General features: G+C 40.4%; 1 protein-coding gene across 4 annotated transcripts in view; it reads right to left on the bottom strand.

Annotated features, from left to right (window-relative positions):
• SUMF1 (sulfatase modifying factor 1) overlaps nt 1–16,611 on the bottom strand; it is an 87,687-nt gene extending 71,076 nt beyond the window's left edge. For 2 of the 4 annotated variants that reach the window (XM_046637511.1, XM_046637502.1), the window contains exons 1-3: nt 16,335–16,611; nt 3,473–3,646; nt 9–83 (exon numbers count right to left, since the gene is read on the bottom strand). In XM_046637511.1, the coding sequence (XP_046493467.1) occupies nt 9–83; nt 3,473–3,646; nt 16,335–16,604 (519 nt within the window). In that variant the 5' untranslated portion in view covers nt 16,605–16,611. The remainder of the gene's footprint in view (nt 1–8; nt 84–3,472; nt 3,647–16,334) is intronic. The other 2 variants (XM_046637522.1, XM_046637527.1) reach the window with 2 other exon arrangements.
• Between the last annotated feature and the right edge of the window lie 3,070 nt (nt 16,612–19,681).

Below are 19,681 nucleotides of genomic sequence, written 5' to 3'. Positions count from 1 at the left end.
TTACTTACTGCCTGTTGGATATCACTCTTCACCTGCTCACTCAACATGCCTTCAAAGACAAAGGAGTCACCAAACTTCTCAGCCTAGAAGGAAGGAAGGAAATAAAAATCCAGAAAAAGTTGTAGTGATGTGTTTCGCATGTGCCATTTTCTTTGCACACTATTCTTTTTTTTAAACAAGTTGGGGTTCTTTTGCTGGGAAAGATTTGCCCTAAGCTAACATCTCTTGCCAATCTTCCTCTTTCTTTTTTTCTTCCCCTAAGCCCCAGTACATAATTGTATAGTCTAGTTGTAAGTCCTTCAAGTTCTTCTATGTGAGCCACTGCCACAGCATGGCTACTGACAGATGAGTGGTGTGGTTCTGCGCCCAGGAACTGAACCCAGGTCACTGAAACAGAACGTGCCGAACTTTAACTACTACGCCATCAGGGCTGGCTCTGCATACTATTAAAGTGATTCTTCTTGTTCAAACGAACGTGAGTTTTTCTTATGACTTCCCAGAGGATTCAGAAATGACTTAAAAGCATGCGGCTTTCTATTAAGACAAGTTAATGTCACTTACATGAGATTATTTTCATTTAAGCCCATTTAGCTGATAAGAATGCAGACTGGAAGACATTAGCCTTTGAGAATGTGATTGTTCCTGTTGATGGAAACACATCTTCCCAAGTATTACAAATGACTTTGGAAAATAACAGTATTCTTTACATGTCAGATTATATAATCAAACTTTGTCCTTTGTTCTGCTCCTTGAATCTAGCTAAAAGAATTAAATGGCATTGTTTGCTGATATTCTGACACATTCTAGCTCCACTAAGGTGTCAACTGTGCCTATAAATCTTGAGTGGCCAATTCAAGCATCAGATGGAAATCTGCTTTTTAGTTATTTTTATTTAACATTACTATCTCAAGTTCTCATCTGCTTCTCTGTGTTGCATGCGACTACACTCTGCAAACAGCCACCCTAGTCCCTTGGTCTCATGATTCTACTCTTCTAGTTTTCCTGCTCTGTTTGTGACTCTTCTTACTCATCTCCTGAAATACACAGGCTCTTCTTCTAGCCCCTGAAACACTGCTGCTTCCCAGCACTCTGCTGCTGGCTCTCTGCTCTTCTTACTCTACACCAGGGCTCTTGGGCTTTGTGCAGCTGAGATCACCTGGCCAGATTGTTAGCAGTTAAGGCAGCTAACAGTAGATTACTGCTCCCTAACCCCAGAGATTCTGGTTCTGGAGGTCTTGGGTGAGGCCAAGGATCCTTCATGTATGATCAGCTCAGCTGGTGATTCTTAAGACAGGTGGTCCATGAGATCACACTTTAAGATACACTGACCTACTGCTGGACAACCTCTTTCAATCTCATCACTTTAACAACCACCAGCACTTCAAATGACTCTCACATCTCTACCTCCAGGCCAGTCCTGTCCTTGCTAGATGATATTACCTGCCTACTGGATCCCTGTATTTCAGGCCTTACAAGCACCTCAAACTCTTTTTCCTGAATAGACAGCTCATCATCTTTTCTTCACCCTACTCTTCTTCCTGTATTCCCCTGTGGCACCACCATGCCTGAGTACTTAAACCATTCCTTCATTCAACAACATGTATCAAACCCCTACCATGTACCCAGCCTTGGGCTAAATGATGGAGATACGAGGTCAATACTAGGCAGGCATGGTCCCTGTCCTTGCAGTGCTTACATTTGAGGGTACAGACAAAAATCAAGTCAAAGAAAAGATGAAAATAATCACAACTTTACTTGACCAAGAAAAGGCTCCTTTTGATAGAGCAGGCAGAGGAAGCCTCCTTGAGAAAGGGACATAAGCTGAGACGACTCAAGAATGAGAGGAGCCAGCCATGCAAAAAAGACAGGCAAGGGAGCAGGAAATTCCAAGCAGGGGGAAAATACGGGCTGAGCCCCCAAGACAGAAAAGAGTGTTGAGTTTTCAAGGAATAGAACCAAAACCAGCCAGGCCAGAACACAGTAAGCAAGTAGAGTGTGATATAAAATGAGGTTGGAGGGACAGGAAAAAACCATAAAGTGCCATAAAAATATGAAGCATTTTATCCAAAGCAGGGCTTCTTAACCCTTTTTGTGCCCTGGACCCCTTTAACAGTATGGTGAAAGACCTCCTTCTCAGAATGATAGGTTTAAATGTATAAAACAAAATCAATACAATTACAAAGAACAAGCGTTACATCAAAATAGTAATAAAACAAATTTCTGCTATAATAATATATATATATGCTCTTTATTAATATATTAAATAAGATCTAGTGGCAGGTCTCATAGTTATCACTTTAAAGTGGGGGTTAATGCAAACAACACTTCAAGATATCTACAACAATAATGTGACAAAAAATGTCTCTAATTTCTACTGGTGACAAAATCACAAGTATTGCTACTACTACTATGGTTTGTTGTTTGCTTCATAACTGAAGGAAATGCCAAATTTCAGTTAGAGGGTAGTAAAAATGAGTATGTAATTTTCCCCCATCCAAGTTCCTGGATGCCCTAAATTCCGCTTATTCCACCTTATCTTCACGGAGAACTCTAGTCTAAGAGAGGCTCTTCCCTCGGAAGCCTTCTTCTAACTTAAGCAGACCATCGAGGAACTTGATCTGAGAGTTTCAAGAACAGGGACAAACAGGTACAAAAAAAACAACCACTTTGTATATTTTAGGAAATTCCAAAGAAACGTAACAATGCAAGACCAAATTTGAATGTTGTTTTGCTTTCAGCATTCACTCTCAAGTTATTTTTTGAATAAAAACAGATGGTTTTGGTCTGAAAACAAAAACAAGAACTCCACAAATGAAGGCAAGGGTAAAGTCCTTCCGCAAGAGAAAACGGGAAGCCTAGAGAACAAGTACATTTTAGACACTTACAGAAACTTTCACAAACTAAAAACCCTCCCTCTTCTTATGGCCACTGAGAACAGATATCCACTCTCAGCACCACGCTTTGTGACTCAGTGACCACAAGAGAAAGCCTGGAACTGCCACAGGAAAGCTTATGAGTTGTGAGGCACTGGAATAAAACCACAAAAATGAAAGGCTGCACTTCGGCGTCTGTCACTTAGGAAATACGTAATGCTTCTGGAACAGCCAAACTGCAGTGTTTTGAGTTGGAAGAGTGGCCTTACTTTGCATGCTGTTTTCTCAAAGCCAGAGTGCTAGTGGTACTCTCTGGCATATTAAAGCATTGACACAACAGAGCATAATGGTTAAGAGTACAGGCCCTGGGATCACACTGGCCAGGCTTGAATCCCAGCTCCACTACTAACTAGCTATGCGACTCAAGGCAAATCACTTTCTTAATCCTCAATTTGCTACCTGAAAAGTAATCTGCCTCAGGGGGTTGCTATGAGAATTAAATTAGATGAAATATACATAAAGTGCTTAGCACAGAGTAAAACGCGGTTAATTGACGTTAGAAAAGAACAAGTTCTCCCTCCCCATCCTAACCCCATTACCTCTGTCAAATAGCCAGTTGAGTTCACAAACTTCTCAAATTCAGCATTACTGACTTCATAGGCATCCATGTAAAAGGCATCAATAGCGACTCTCCTCGCAGGTGCTTCCCCATCCTGCTTTATCTGAGGATCGTCTGTACCCATGGTAAATACTCCAGCAGGGATGGGGACCATCTGCAGTAAAAGGGGAAACAGGGGAAGTCATGCCATCACAGCTAATGTGAACCTGTGTGAAGTGCAGAGTGCCAGCACACAGGAAGCACCTGATAGTTAAGTAAACCCCCACCACAGAAATCACTGTAAAATCAGTGAAGTCACTCCATACTCCGAAGTGAATGACTAGTCACAAAAAGAAGTGAAAATTCTTTAGGAAAGCAGTTTCTTTAGTCAAAACTCTACGTGATACAAATTTGTACATGCTATGGAAACAGGTCTGGAGCAAAAGTCACCAGGCTGCTAATGGCTGGAGTTCAGAGGCAGGGAGAATATTCTACTTCTTTACACATTTGTGTGTGTTTTTCCTTTAATATGCTCTCATTTCTTTTGAATTATCTTTTACAAATGCAAAAATGCCATACATACTATCTTTAAAAACCCACTGAATGATTTTGGGCCTCCAATGATAATGGAAAAAGACAACTCACTGAAATAGAAAATCTAAAAAGTTTACTAAAGGACCATATCTTGTCCTTATTATGTCCTTGTCCTTAATTAATTCCTTATTAAGGTTCAAACTGCAATTACTTTGTTCCTATCTACTGTCCCATATAAACTCTAAACTCCAAGAGAGCAGTGACTGAGGCTACCTTGTTCACACCTGTATTCCCAGCACTGAACAGGGGGTCTGAACGTTGCACCAAAACTTTTAGTTAAAAACACAAGCCCATGTTCAACCTCATGAGTCATTAGGGAAATGCAAATCAAAACTACAAAGAGATTCTACTTCACACCCACTAGCACGGCTATAACCAAAAAGATGGACAATAACAAGTGTTGATGAGGATGTGGGAAAATTAGAACCCTGATTCATTGCTGGTAGGCTTAGGAAATGGTGCAGTTGCTTTAGAAAACAGTCTCTCAGTTCTTCAAAAAGCTAAATAAAGAATTACCATATGACTCTGAAATTCCAATTATAGGTATATATCCAAGATAAATGAAAACCTACGTCCATGAAAAAATCTTTACAGGAATGTTCATAGCAGCATTATTCATAATAGCCAAAAAGGAGAAACAACCCAAATGTCCATCAAGTGATGAACAGACAAAATGTGGCATATCCATAAAATGGAATATTACTCAGCCATAAAAAGGAATGAAGTATCAATATATGCTACAAAACAGATGAACCCTGAAAAAATTATGCTAAGTGAAAGAATTCACTCACAAAAGGCCACATATTGTATGATTGCATTCATATGAAATGCCCAGAATAGGGAAATCCAAAGAGACAGAAAGGAAGGTGAGAATGGGGAATGACTGCCAACGGGTATGGGATTTCTTTTGGGAGTTATGAAATGTTCTGGAATTAATAAGGATGGTTGTGAAACTTTGTGAGTATACTAAAAACCACTGAATTGTACGCTGTAAAGGGCGAATTTTATTGTATGTCACTTCTATCTCAATTTTTTAAAAAAGAACACAATCACATCATCTGTCAGAAATATACTCTGCAGACACAATGTCTTACTTTCTAATCCTTTGAGTGAGAAGTCAATTCACTGACTTCTCAGCACCTTACGAATTGTCAAATCTCTGATTTATAAAACAAGGGTTCAAATTAAGGGAGGAAAGAAAAGAAGTCAAAGAAGAGAACTAGTTGGAATAAAAAGAGAATATGGCTTAGCAATAAGAGCAGAAGAGTTAGAAAAACCAGATCAAAAGAAAATAGCAATCAACAATCATTGATTGCTACTTTCTATTTCCACTGGCTGTCTCTGCTAGTAGTTGCCTTCAATTCTGTGCGTGTATTTCCCAATGAAAATGGAGGTATTTTTTCTAGGACATATGGGTCACAAATGTCTTATTATTTGTCCAATGTATTACTATTATTCTAAGAAACCACGCTTGACTACTCCCGTCCCCTAATCACATTACACAGGTCACCTAGTCTTACTAGATCTAAATATATATCCCTCTAATCAATCTCCTCTTTTCTATTCCCAGATAACTGCAGTAACCTCACAATTGGACTCCCTGTCTCCAGTCTCATCCTTTCACATCCCTTGCTGCTCCTAAGCCATCTACATTCCATTCAATTGTTCATTCAACAAATATTTAAGCCCCTACTGAACTTTCCAAAATGCCAGTCTTCTGTATCCAGTGCAATTTGTTACAGCTCTGTGTGTAACAGAAAAAAACTGGAATCAACCTAAATGTCCATCAGTAGTGGACTGGCTAAGTAAATTGTACGCCATTGGAAAATTAATCAGCCATAAGAAAAGAAAAAGAATGGAAACAAGAGAAAGAAAAGATACTTTTAATATATTGATATGGAGAGATCTCGCCAAGATAAAGAGCTAAGGGAACAGAGTACGTGCACCACAGTAAGCGTGGTGTACTACCATCTGTGTGAAAGGAGGTGGAGGGAGAGTAGAGTCACATATTTTTGTATTTGCTTCTATTTGCAGAACACAGCTCTGAGAACATATACAAGAAACTCATGCGGGGGTTGTTTGAGGGGAAGGTCATTAGGTAAGTGGAAAATTTTTCACTACACACCCTTCTATATTTTTATTTTAAATCATAAACATACTGTCTATTCAACAAAATAAACAATAAAATAAAGTGTCAATCTGATCATACCACTTTCCTACTTAAATCCTTCAGGGGTCCTCATCACCTTTCAAGGTAAAATAAAATATCTAAACTCAGTACCTAATCTCTCACCATCTCTCTCACCCTGTACTCCACCTGCACTTTCTTTGTCTCTTTGTAAAGAATGTCAGTGTTCGAGGATCACCTCCTCCAGGAGGCCTTTCCTGCCTGCATTTCCCTGGCTGGGTCATATGCCCCTCATTTGGGTTCCTCTGATGCATACCTCTATCTATCCTAACAACGGACACACACAGTATTTTAATGACATGTTTTCACCTTCTCTAGATTCTAGATTCCTTGGGAACCAGAAATAAAGTCTTCATTTCTATACCCCCAGTGCCTAATATGGTGCATAGTTCACAGCAGACACTCAAAAAATCTTTATTGCCTGAATGAGTGAGATCATGAATATAATAAGGAATCTATCATGAATTATTCATAATTATAATTACAAAAATTCTATTTCACTTATAACACAGTCCCAGACATGGTTAGCATGTCTGCATCACAGTGAAATCTGTTTAATAGATTCTGCTCAAAGACTGAACTAGGTTCATGCATTATTCTCATTATTCTCCAAGTGTCTGAGACACAAGATTCCTCAGTCCTTAGAAGAGAAGTCAGAATTTTAAGCAGCTCTGCAAAGGAACAGAAAAACAGAATTCAGACAAAAGCTTCAAGAGTAGTCTTAAAATGATTATTAAAATGATCTAATGAAAGGTTTCATAAAGGACTTAAAAGAAAAAAAAAAGCTTTCTGGCAGCAGACAAGTAGGCCCTATTCTGAGAACAGCTGCTCGTCCCAGTGTGAAGACAAGGCCCACAGGAAGCTGTGCCCATTGCATCTAATGAAGTTTGACAATTAAGGTGAGTACCAACAACGCTAATACAATCACGACTTCCACTGTGGCCTCCTGGCCTAGTTTTTTTTAATTCTTTCATTAACCATCAGAGATAGCCAGCACTGAATAAGCCAAGTTTCTATTCTGGAGGCTACAGATAAAAATAGTTTGCATTGCTCTGAGTGGATCCTAATTTCCAATTTTCACTAATGAAGTGAAGTTTTTTGTCCTACAAATGTAAAACATCATTCTACGGAAATCTAGAGCATCTCATCACTCTAAAGGGTCCTGAGCCAAATAAAAAGAACCATTTTAATCAAGTCTCCACTGAAGGTCCAGATTCAAACAATACATTTCTCCTCAAAAGTTAAGTCAAAACCCCCTCTGCCACACCAGTTTCTGCCACTGCCACTCAACCCAGAGGCACAGCTGAAGTCAAGAATGCCTCTATTATCACTAGACCCATACTGGGGCTGCACACTTGAGAGCCAGGTGCAGTGGGCTTCTACCATTTTTGCCCATCCGACACCCATTCCCCCTTGTTCTTGTGAAAGCCTCTGACACCCCTTTGAGAACCGCTTCTTCAACTCTCTAAGTATATGTGGCTCAGGTGGATGACTCCACCTTCCTGAGACTCAGGCATGGTGAATCATGGCACCCTTTTGACCTCAGAGACATAAGTGGGGATAGGCCCATAACCCAATCAAAGTTAATCTCAGAACTTTTGCTGGAGCTATGAGGAAAGGGGAACTCTCTTTGTCTTCCAGCTATTTAATCAGCAGGAGAAGGGACATTACCTGAAAACAGAGATCACACTGAAGAAGAGCCAAGAGATAGCCAAAGAGTGAGCTATGTCTGGGGCCACACTACCGCTGAACCCCTATTATGAGAGCCCATAAATGTCCCCTCCCCCAATTTTTTTCTACTTAAGCCAGTTTTTTTTTTTTTTTTAAGATTGGCACCTGGGCTAGCAACTGTTGCCAATCTTTTTTTTTTTCCTGCTTTATCTCCCCAAACCCCCCCTGTACACAGTTGTATATCTTACTAGTTGTGGGATGTGGGACTCCGCCTCAATGTGGCCTGATGAGCGGTGCCATGTCCGCGCCCAGGACCCAAACCCTGGGCCGCCGCAGCGGAGCGCGCGAACTTAACCACTCGGCCACGGAGCCGGCCCCTTAAGCCAGTTTTTTTTTTTTTTTAAAGATTTTATTTTTTTTCCTTTTTTTTTCCTCCCCAAAGCCCCCTGGTACATAGTTGTATATTCTTCGTTGTGGGTCCTTCTAGTTGTGGCATGTGGGATGCTGCCTCAGCGTGGTCTGATGAGTAGTGCCATGTCCGCGCCCAGGATTCGAACCAACCAAACACTGGGCCGCCTGCAGCGGAGCGCGCGAACTTAACCACTCGGCCACGGGGCCAGCCCCCCCTTAAGCCAGTTTTAACTGTCTTTTCTTTCACTAACTATTGTGAAATTTTTGCCATACACAAAAATGAAATGTTTATATGCAACCCTTTTGTGTAGCTCTTCTCCCTTTTCCTTCTTTCCTCTCTTCAAACCTAATATAAAAAGCTAAAGGCTCAGGAGAAAGCCAGGTGAATAACAAGAGAAGCATGCTCTGTGGATCTGTCCACAAACTGCTGCCTTATTTGTTATACAGGGCTTGTCTATCAATAGCATTCTCTCACTCCACGGCCTGCACAGACTAATCTCTGATGCAACAGCATTACAGTTCCTTCAAGCCCTGGGATTTATGATTCTATTAAGCCTCAGCTGCCTCATCTGTAAAGTGGAGGATAACATCTCTCACCAGATTCTTGGGAGGATGAGATACAGCAAAAGAACATTTTGCAAAGGCTTCTTTAAAAAAGTATCTGATATCCATTACTCCCACTCAGTTTCTCAACATTGCATCCACCAAAAAAGGGTGACAGATCACTCAAGAAATTGTTACAGAATGCTTAAAATGTGTAATACAGAGATTAAAACATATCTAAAAATGCTCCCCATGTAGAATGAGGTATCAGACAACTACACAAATAACACTACATTAAAGAAAATACACAGAAGAAGTAAAACTGTACCTATTTGTGGATGACATGACTACATATAGAGAAAACCCTATAGAACTCACCAAAAAAACTATTAGAAATAATTAATGAATACAGTAAAGTTGCAGGTTACAAAATCAATATACAAAAATCAGTTGCATTTCTATACACAAACAACAAACAGAAAAAGATATCAAGAACAATCCCATTTACGATCACAACACAATGAATAAAATACCTAGGAACAAATTTAACCAAGGAGGTGAAAGACCTATACACTGAAAACTATAAAATATTGTTGAAAGAAATTGAAAACATAAAAAAATGGAAAGATATTCCATGCTTATGGATTGGAATAATTAACATAGTTAAAACGTCCATACTACCTAAAGCAATCTACAGATTCAATGCAATCCCAACCAGAATTACAATGACAGGGGCCGGCCCCGTGGCCGAGTGGTTAGGTTCACCCACTCTGCTTTGGCAGCCGGGGGTTTGCTGGTTCGGATCTCAGGCATGGACATGGCACCACTCATCGGGCCCTGATGGGGAGGCATCCTACATAGCACAGCCAGAGGCACTCACAACTAGAATATACAACTATATACTGGGGGGCTTTGGGGAGAAGGTAAAAGAAAAAAGAAAAAGAAGATTGGCAACAGTTGTTACCTCAGGTGCCAATCTCTTAAAAAAAAAAAAGAATTACAATGACATTTTTCACGGAAACAGAACAGAGAATTCTAAAATTTATATGGAATAACCAAAGACCCTGAACAGCCAAAGGAATCCTGAGAAAAAAGAACAAAGCTGGAGGCATCACAATTGCTGGTTTCAAAGCTATAATAATCAAATCAGCATGGTCCTGGCACAAAAACAGACACACAGATCAATGGAACAGAATTGAGAGCCCAGAAATAAACCCACACATCTATGGACAGCTAATTTTGGACAAAGGAGCCAAGAACACACAATGGAGAAAGGAAAGTCTCTTCAACGAATGGTGTTGGGAAAACTGGACAGCCACATGCAAAAGAATGAAATTAGACCATTATCTTACACCATACACAAAAATTAAATCAAATGGACTAAAGACTTGAATGTAAGACCTGAAACCATAAAACTCCCAGAAAAAAACACAGGCAGTATGCTCTTTGACATGAGTCTCAGCAGTATCTTTATGAATATCATGTCTCCCCAGGCAAGGGAAACAAAAGAAAAAATAAACAAATGGGACTATATCAAACAAAAAGCTTCTGCACGGCAAAGGAAACCATCAACAAAACAAGGAGACAATCTACCAACTGGGATAAAATGTTTGCAATCATTATGCAATAAGGAGTTAACATCCAAAATATATAAAGAACTCATACAACTCAACAACAAAAATACAACACAATCAAAAATTGAGCAGAGGATATGAAGTGACATTTTTCCAAACAAGACATACAAATGGCCAACAGGCACACGAAAAGATGTGGGAATTATTAGGGAAATGCAAATCAAAACTACAATGAGATATCACTTCATGCCCATCAGAATGGTTATTATTAAAAACACAAGAAATACTAAGCGTTGGAGAGGATGTGTTGAAAAGGAACCCTCATACGCTGCTGGTGGGAATGTAAATTGGTGCAGCCACTATGAAAAACAGCATGGAGACTCCTCAAAAATTAAAAATAGAAATACCAGATGATCCAGCTATTCCACATGTGGATATTTATCCAAAGAACATGAAAATGCTAATTTGAAGAGATACATGCACCCCTGCGTTCACTGCAGCACTATTCACAACACCTAAGACTTGGAAGAAACCTAAGTGCCCATTAATGGATGAATGGATAAAGAAGATGTGGGGTGTGTGTGTGTGTGTGTGTGTGTGTGTGTGTGTGTACAATGTGTGTATATATATATATAGTATATATACATATGTATACGTACAATGTATACTATATATATTATATATGTGTATACACACACACACACACACACACATATATATACAATGGAATATTACTCAGCCATAAAAAAGATGAAATCTTGCCATTTGCAACAACATAGATAGTCCTTGAACGTATTATGCTCAGTGAAATAAGTCAGATGGAGAAAGACAAATATTACGTGATATCACTCATATGTGGAAGATAAACGAACACATAGATAGAGAGACCAGATAGGTGGTTACCAGAGGAGAAGGAGGCAGGAGGAGGGCAAGAGGGGTAAATGGGCACATGTATATGGTGAAAGATGGCACTCAGACTTTTGTGGTGAACACGATGCAGTCTATACAGAAGTCAAAATGCAAAGATGTACATCCGAAATTTATACAATGTTACAAACCAATGTGACCTCAATTTAAAATACATATATATATATATATGACAAGTTGCCATCAGACAACAACAAAATGCTATGGGAATTTAGATGACAGAAAAACCACTTCTTCCTGGAGGAAAAGTTTCACGGAAGAGATGTGATTCAATCGTGTCTTGACACCTGGGTACACATTACTCAATCAGAAAGATCCTCAGACAGGAAATCAAGTTGAAATTAGGTATACACACAGAGACACCACATACAAGTTTAGCATCCCATGATTCTAAATGCCTTTCAAACAACTGTTTTGAAAGGTACATGGAGATTAAAACGTTTTGCTACCTTGTTACAAAATAATAAGCTGCATAGAAAATTGTTGGGATAATTTTCTCAATGAGAATTCTGTATTATTTAACCAGAGAGAAGTTAAGTAAAATTTTTAAATATCTATATTTTTCCCAGACAATTTTTACTGCCATAACTTTCCAGTGAAACTGTAAATTCCTTGAGTGTAAAGCCCAGCGCTATTTATTTCTTCGTATCCCTCATCTTGCCAAGTGCTCACTAAATGAATTAAAATAAAAAAAAGACTCACACTTGTAAAGCGTCACATTAAAAAGTGTGAAAACGTCCCCCAGAAACCTTACTCATGTTTCCCAGAACACACCACGCGCTTGCACAATGCTTTGTTTGTGCCCATGCTATTTTCCTTCTGGGAATGTCCTTCCTTCTCCTTCCATCCCTAGCTCCTGAAAATGTCTCCTCCAAAGCCCAGCCAAATGTGACCTTTTCTCTGAGGCACTTCCTGACTTGTCCAGGAAGAATAAATCATTTTTTCCTCTCCAAGTGCTCTGTATACCCTCCTCCTATAGTATTGTCACTATAGAAAAATGATGCTTACATGTGATTGTGATTGTGTGTGTGTGTGTGTATGAGAGAGAGAGAGAAAAAAAGAGACCCACCAGAGGGGAAATGCCTTGAGGGTACGGCATAGGTCTTTTTCTTTTCTTTACGCCCAGGGCATAGGACAGGGTCCTATGTGCCAAATAAACATCTGTTGAATTAAACTAAATAAACAGGAAACAGAGAAAAAATGGATTTAATACAAGCCCAATCAAAATCCCAGCAAGTTATTTTAGGGATATCAACAAACTGATTCTAAAGTATACGTGGAGAGGCAGAAGACCCAGAATAGCCAACATGATGCTGAAAGAGGAAAACAAAGTTGAGGGAATGGCGCTCTCCAACTTCAAGACCTACTATAAAGCTACAGCAATCAAGACAGTGTGGATTAGTGAAAGAACAGACAAATATATCCATGGAACAGCACAGCGAGCCCAGAAACAAACCTCCATAAATATGGTCAATTGATCTTTGGATCAATGACAAAGGAACAAAGGTAACACACTGGGGCAAAGACAGTCTCTTCAACAAATGTTGGAACCAGACATCCATATGCAAAAAAAATGAATCTAAACACAGACCTTACACCCTTCACAAAAACTAACTCAAAATGGATCATAGACCTAAATGTAAAACACAAAACTATAAAACTCCTAGAAGATAACATAGGAGAAAACAGATGACCTTGGGCATGGTGATGACCTTTTAGATACAACATCAAAGGCAACATCCATGAAGGAAACTGCTAAGCTGGACTTTATTAAAACTAAAAACTTCTGCTCTGCAAACGACAATGTCAAGAAAACAAGAAGACAAGCCACAGACTGGGAGAAAATATCTGTAGAAGACACATCTGATAAAGGACTGTTATCCAACATATACAAAAACTTTTAAAACTCAACAATAAGAAAAAAAAATCCAGTTAAAAAATGGGCCAAAGATCTTGATAGATACCTCACCAAAGATGATAGAGAGATGCCAAAGATGCTCCACATCATATGTCAACCAAAAAAATGCAAATTAAAACAACAATGAGATACCACCACATACCTATTAGAATGGCCAAAATCTGGAACACTGACAATACCAAATGCAAGTGAGGAAGCGGAGGAACACGAATTCTCATACATTGCTAACGGGAATACAAAATGGTACAGCCACTTTGGGAGACAGCTTGGCAGTTTCTTACAAAACTCAACTCACACTTGCCATTCAATCCAGCAATCAAGCTCCTTGGTATTTACCCAAAGGAGTTGCAAACTTATCTCCATAAAAAAACCTGCACACGAATGTTTATAGCAGTTTTATTCATAATTGCCAAAACTCAGAAGCAAGCAAGATGCCCTTTAGTAAGCGAATAGATTAATAAACTGTGGTACATCTAGACAAAGGAAGATTATCAGCACTAAAAAGAAATGAGCTATCAAGTCATGAAAAGACATGAAGGAACCTTAAATGCATATTACTAAGTGAAAGAAGCAAATCTAAAAAGGCTACATACTATATGATTCCAACTATAGAACATTCTGGAAAAGGCAAAACTACGGAGACAATAAAAAAATTAGTAGTTGCCAGTGCAGAGGGGGAGGAATGAATAGGCAGAGCACATAAGATTTTTAGGGCAATGAAAATACTCTACGATATTATAATGGTGGATATATATCATTAGACATTTGTCCAAACCCATAGAATGTACAACATCAAGAGTGAACCCAGGGGGCCAGCCCAGTGGCGCAGCAAAGTGCCGACGTTCCACTTCGGCGACCCAGGGTTCGCTGCTTGGGATCCCAGGTGCGGACATGGCACCGCTTGGCAAGCCATGCTGTGGTAGGCGTCCCACATATAAAGTAGAGGAAGATGGGCATGGATGTTAGCTCAGGGCCAGTCTTCCTCAGAGAAAGAGAAGGATTGGCAGCAGATGTTGGCTTAGGGCTAATCTTCTTCTTCAAAAAAAAAGAGTGAACCCAAAGGAAAACTATGGACTTTGGGAAATTATGATGTACCAATGAAGGTTCATCAATTGTAACCTGTAGCATTCTGGGGGGAAAAGTTGATAATGGGGGAGGCTATGCATGTGTAGGGTTTGGGGGTATACAAGAAATCTCTGTACCTTCCTTTCAATTTTATGAACCTAAAACTGCTCTAAAAGAAAGGGGAAAAAAAGAGGCTATCACTACAACCATGTACCTCTCCCATAATATTGGACTTCCCGAATTTAGAGTAAATGACTAAGTGTCAGAATTAGACCAAAGTCATCTGCACAGAAACTAAAGTCTTTGAAACGAAGGTAAACAGAGAGATAAAGAACTGCCTGCTATGAAGTCTTTTGTCTTGATAAGAAGGCTACTTCAAGTTCAATCATTAGGTTAAAAGTCCTTGAAGGCTTGTGGGTTGTGTTCTCAGCAACCCCTAGTTTACTAACAGCTTGGGATGCCTCCACATATTATAGAAAGTGACTGCAAGAACTAGCCAAAGTGACCCCTACAATATCCAGTCTGGACACAAAACCACTCTAAACGGATGAAAAAACGTATATCTTATAAATGTGATTCAAAAGATACTGCCACCCACATCCTATTCTGGAACCAACAGGAAGTTGGAGCATTTAAAATGAGCAATGTTCAGCACTGGCCAGAAGGTTCTAGGCAAAATTTTGAGACAGACCAATGTGCACATGCAAATAAACAGCTACCCTGTTGGTTACAAAGCAGATAAACAGATACAGGGCTCTCTCTCTCTGGAAGAAGGGAGAAACTGATTATCAATTACCATGCAAGTTACAGATGAATTAAAACCAATTATGGCCAATACACACTACAATAGTAACCAGGGCTCCCCACCACACAAAAGATAAACACTAATAATGCAGGTCACCCTCTGAGGAACAATAGGAAAAAGCTAAAAGGCTAATAATTATATAAGATGGAGAAACAATGAGAAGACCAGCTTCCAACCTCCTAACACTCTTTACCTGAGACACAAATTTATCATCCTGACCCCCCACCACCCTCACAGCCTACTTGGGAGAGACATTAGCAGACAAACATCTTTAATAATTGTTATGTCAGAGTAAATCCGTACTGCTGTGGTAGCATATGCAAATACCGAAAAGGAAGGAAGGGGAGAAGCCCAGGTAAGGCTTGTCGGAGGATGTTACCTCACCTAAATCCTGAAACCTGTCAGAATTAATCCAGAGAAAAGAAAAGTGGGATGGAAAAAGGAGGAGGAAAGGGTGTCCTATGTATACAGAAAGGGCACTTCTTTAAGAGTCAGAAGACCTAGGTTCTAGTTTGTTTCCACAACCAGACCAATATGCAAAGTACTTGGCAGACAGGACGATGTACATAATACTCGTTCTTAATGTTATTATTTATATATCGTCGTCGCACATAACACATTCAGGCACTATGCCAGGCATAGATAAAAAATAGTAATAAAGCTACTGTTAACTTAGTCCTTCCTATGTGCTGAAGTGCTGGGGATAGCAGGATAAATAAGACATGTCCTTGTCCTCAAGAAACAAAATCTATTGGAAGAGACTACGGGTAAGTGTGCAACAATGTGAGAGACACTGAGACCCAGTGTCCTGATTCCTTCACAGATAACGAGAGGAACCCAGGACTGAAACCCGAATCTATCTGACTTAGAATTATAAGAACCTCATCAAGAAGATAGGGTGGAAGGAGGAGGTAAGAGGTAAGAAAAAAGAGTGACAACTGTCCTCAAACCAAACTCCCTGATGCTCAAAATTAAGCTGAGCCCCAAGACCCAGCCGTTTTCGGGGGCGATGAGGGAGGAGGAACTCCCCATCAAATCGGATCAGCAGGTGCGCGATCTAGTGTGCGGGTATCATCTTTACTTCCGACCAATCCCTTGCCTTGCCCATTCCAATCCTGTCCAGGAACCTGGTGGCCCCCACCCGCCTCCTGGGAATCGAGAAAGCACCTTGGTGGGCGCGAGAGGCCGCTCTCCGGGGCCCGAGCCCCGGGCGTTCGCCTCCCGCGAGTACCGGTGCGCGGCCGCCGAGCTGCCGTGGGCCCCGGACCGCTGGGGAGTGCCGCAACCGCACGAGCCCCCGAGGGACGCCGCGCCCGAGCCGGCCCCGGTCTCTTCGCTCCCTGCCGCCTGGACCGGCAGCAGGAGCAGCGGCAGCAACAGGACGAAACCTAGGCCGGTGCAGCGGCCACGAGCCGGCCCTCGCGCGGGCGCGGCCATGTTGTCCCGCGAGCCATGTGACCCTTTGGGTCACGTGGCCCTCCCTCCTTAAAGGGGCCTGACCCCAGGTTGACTTGAGTGACTTAAGAAAGTTGCCCCCAATCCACCTCTCTCCAGGTACCTGTATTTTGAGCGCGCCTCCTTGACTCTGCTGACGTAAAAACACAACAATACCCTACAAAACTCATGGCTTTCGACAGACTGTGGACCCCATCATTATTGCTGCATTGAAAAAATTACAATCGAATTTATTGAGCATTTGCTATATGCCATTCACTATGCTAAGTAATCACTTCACTTTTTGAATGTCATTTCATCCTCACAACGTCCCTATTGATATTGGGTTCACAGAGCAATTAAGTGACTTGCCCAAGCTCAAGTGGCAAATAAGTGTCAAAAACGAGATTTAAACCCAGCCACATTGGATCTCAGTGTCTCTAAGATATAGCTTCGAACTCTTGAGTTTTAACCATTATGCTGCATTGTATGTGATTAAATAAGCTTCCCTTAGGGAAAGGAAAATGGAAGATGGATGTGTTGAAGGACGCTTCGCCAAGGGATACAGTGAGAGAAATCCAAACTATGGAATATGTACAACAGTGACTCTCAAAGTGTTGTCCCAGACCAGCAGCATCACTTAGGAACTTGTTAGAAATGCAGTACTGAGTCAGAATCTCTGAGGACAGGACATAGCAATCTGTGTTTTTAACTACTTCCACAGATGATTCTAATGCATACTGATGCACACTAAAGTTTAAGAACCACTGTTTTATAGGACCAAATTTCTTCAGCAAAAAAATAAACGCAAAACAGACAGAAGATGAAGGGGGAACTTGTAGGTTAAAAATAAGGTCTCAGCCAACTGTAATATATGAACCTTATCTAAATACTGATTCAAACCTACTGATCTCAAAACTTTTAGGATAATCAGGGAAATATGGCCACTGAATCAAATTATATTTGCTAAAATTAAGGAATTACTGTCAATTTGTTTTTAGTTTTTTAGGAGTGATAATGATATTTGTGGTTATGTTTACTAAAGGCATCCCTTCCTTTGAGATATATGTATTGAAATATATATATGGATAAAAAGATATGCCATCAAGGATTTGCTTCCCAAAATATGGATGATCGAGGGGTAGCTGGAGATGAAGCATAGTTGGCCGTGAGTTGATCATTGTTGAACCTGGTTTATGGGTATTTGAGTGTTTATTGTACTAGTCTCCCTAGTTCATGTTTGAATTTTTTTAATATAAAGAAAAGTCCTGATCATTTTGCAATATATACAAACATCAATTTATTATGTTGTATACCTAAAACTAATATAATGTTATATGTCAATCATATCTCAATTTTTAAAAAAGGTGAAATTTAAAAGTCCTCTCCTCCTCGTTGACTGTTTTACAGTTTGTCAAGAGCTTTCACACATTTTCTCATTTGAGATCACAACCACTTGGCAAGAAACCTATTATTACCATACCCATTTATAATTGATGAGGCTAGAAGGTCAATGCTTTAACCAAGGTTTTATATATTTACTGTGCACAATACAGCTTCTAGGGTCTAGGTTAGAGATAATCTTTGTTAGTCTCATTGCAAAGGTTCAGTCACAGCATGTTCTGTGTCTTCTGCCCTTCCGAGACCCGAACTCCTCTGATTCGTGGTCCTGCTACACTTTTAGGCAGGAAGCCCCATGAAGGCACAGGTCCTGCCTATTTGTGCATCACTGTGTCAGCAAAATTAGGCCCAGGCCTGGCACATAATAAACACGCCGTGAATATTTATTGAATTAATAGATAAATGAACGAATGGCAGTAATCAAGACCTCTTTCTCTTAAAGGGAAGCAAATTGTTGAAAAAATAATACAGATTTTAGACTCAGAAAGAGCCGTGTTTAAAGGAGGCCACTTGCGAGAGGTATGACCAGGTAAATTACTTTACCCTTCTGATCCTCTGTTTCTTCATGTGTGAAAGAGGGATTATAATAGCACCTTCTTAAAGATTTTACGAGGATTAAATGAGATAAAGTATGTAAAAAGCTTAGCATTTAACAATAGCTCAAAAAAATTCCTATTATTAGCAGTCATTATCAAAGATGGAAATTTTGTGAATTTTCCAGGCGGTATCAACCTTATCACTCAATCCATTAAATAATTTCTTATTGGTCACTAAGCAATGAGTAAGTGGAAAAAATTGATGAGAAATCTCTAGGTGAGGAGGCCTGTGCTAGGAATTAGAGTTAAACGTACAGCTCAGGGGCCACCCCATGGCTGAGTGATTAAGTTCGCACGCTCTGCTTCAGCGTCCCAGGGTTCCGCAGGTTCGGATCCCAGGTGCAGACGTGGCGCCACACATCAGGTCTTGTTGAGGTGGCATCCCATATGGCACAGCCAGAGGCACTCACAACTAGTATATACAACTAGGTACCTGGGGGCTTTGGGGAGAAGAAGAAGGAAAAAAAAAAGATCAGCAACAGATATTAACACAGGTGCCAATCTTCGAAAAAAAAAAAAGTACAGCTCAGCAATCAACTCTCCATAAATTAGGGCAATTTATCTAGAATTTCTCCCACCCTCCATTTCCCATTTGAGATCCTCCTGCTGGTCTTCTTGCCATATAATGAAGCTGGCTGAAAGACTCTAGGCCTGAAGGTGACTTGTGTGTGTTCACTAAACAGCGAGGAGGCCAATATAGCTACAGTAGAGTTAGGGACAGGGAAAAAAGAAGGGAGGTTAGAAAGGTAACAGAGGACCAGATTATGTAGGATCTGGTAAGACTCTACTCTTAGTGACAGGCAGTGCTATTATACAGTTTTGAGAAGACACCTGACACTTTTCCTGCTACTCGTGGTCAATTTCCCTGTCAAGTCGAAAGTGCCCTGATGGCAGCCATGGCTTCTAGTTCAATGACCTCTTCCTGTGTCCATAGAAAGTGTGCGCTCTCTTGGGGACCAGGAACTCCAACTCTACAGAGCCCAAAGTTTCAGGGATGGGAAGAACAAAGTCCCCAGTGGGTTGTTAGGAGTGGTAATAAGTGGGACCACTTCTACTTCCACCCTTTGGTTCATGAACCCATGT

The sequence above is a fragment of the Equus quagga genome, chromosome 1 (assembly GCF_021613505.1).
Source record: "Equus quagga isolate Etosha38 chromosome 1, UCLA_HA_Equagga_1.0, whole genome shotgun sequence".
Classification (NCBI taxonomy): domain Eukaryota; kingdom Metazoa; phylum Chordata; class Mammalia; order Perissodactyla; family Equidae; genus Equus; species Equus quagga.
Note: the sequence above shows the minus strand (reverse complement) of the source record. Positions and strands in the feature narration are given on the sequence as shown.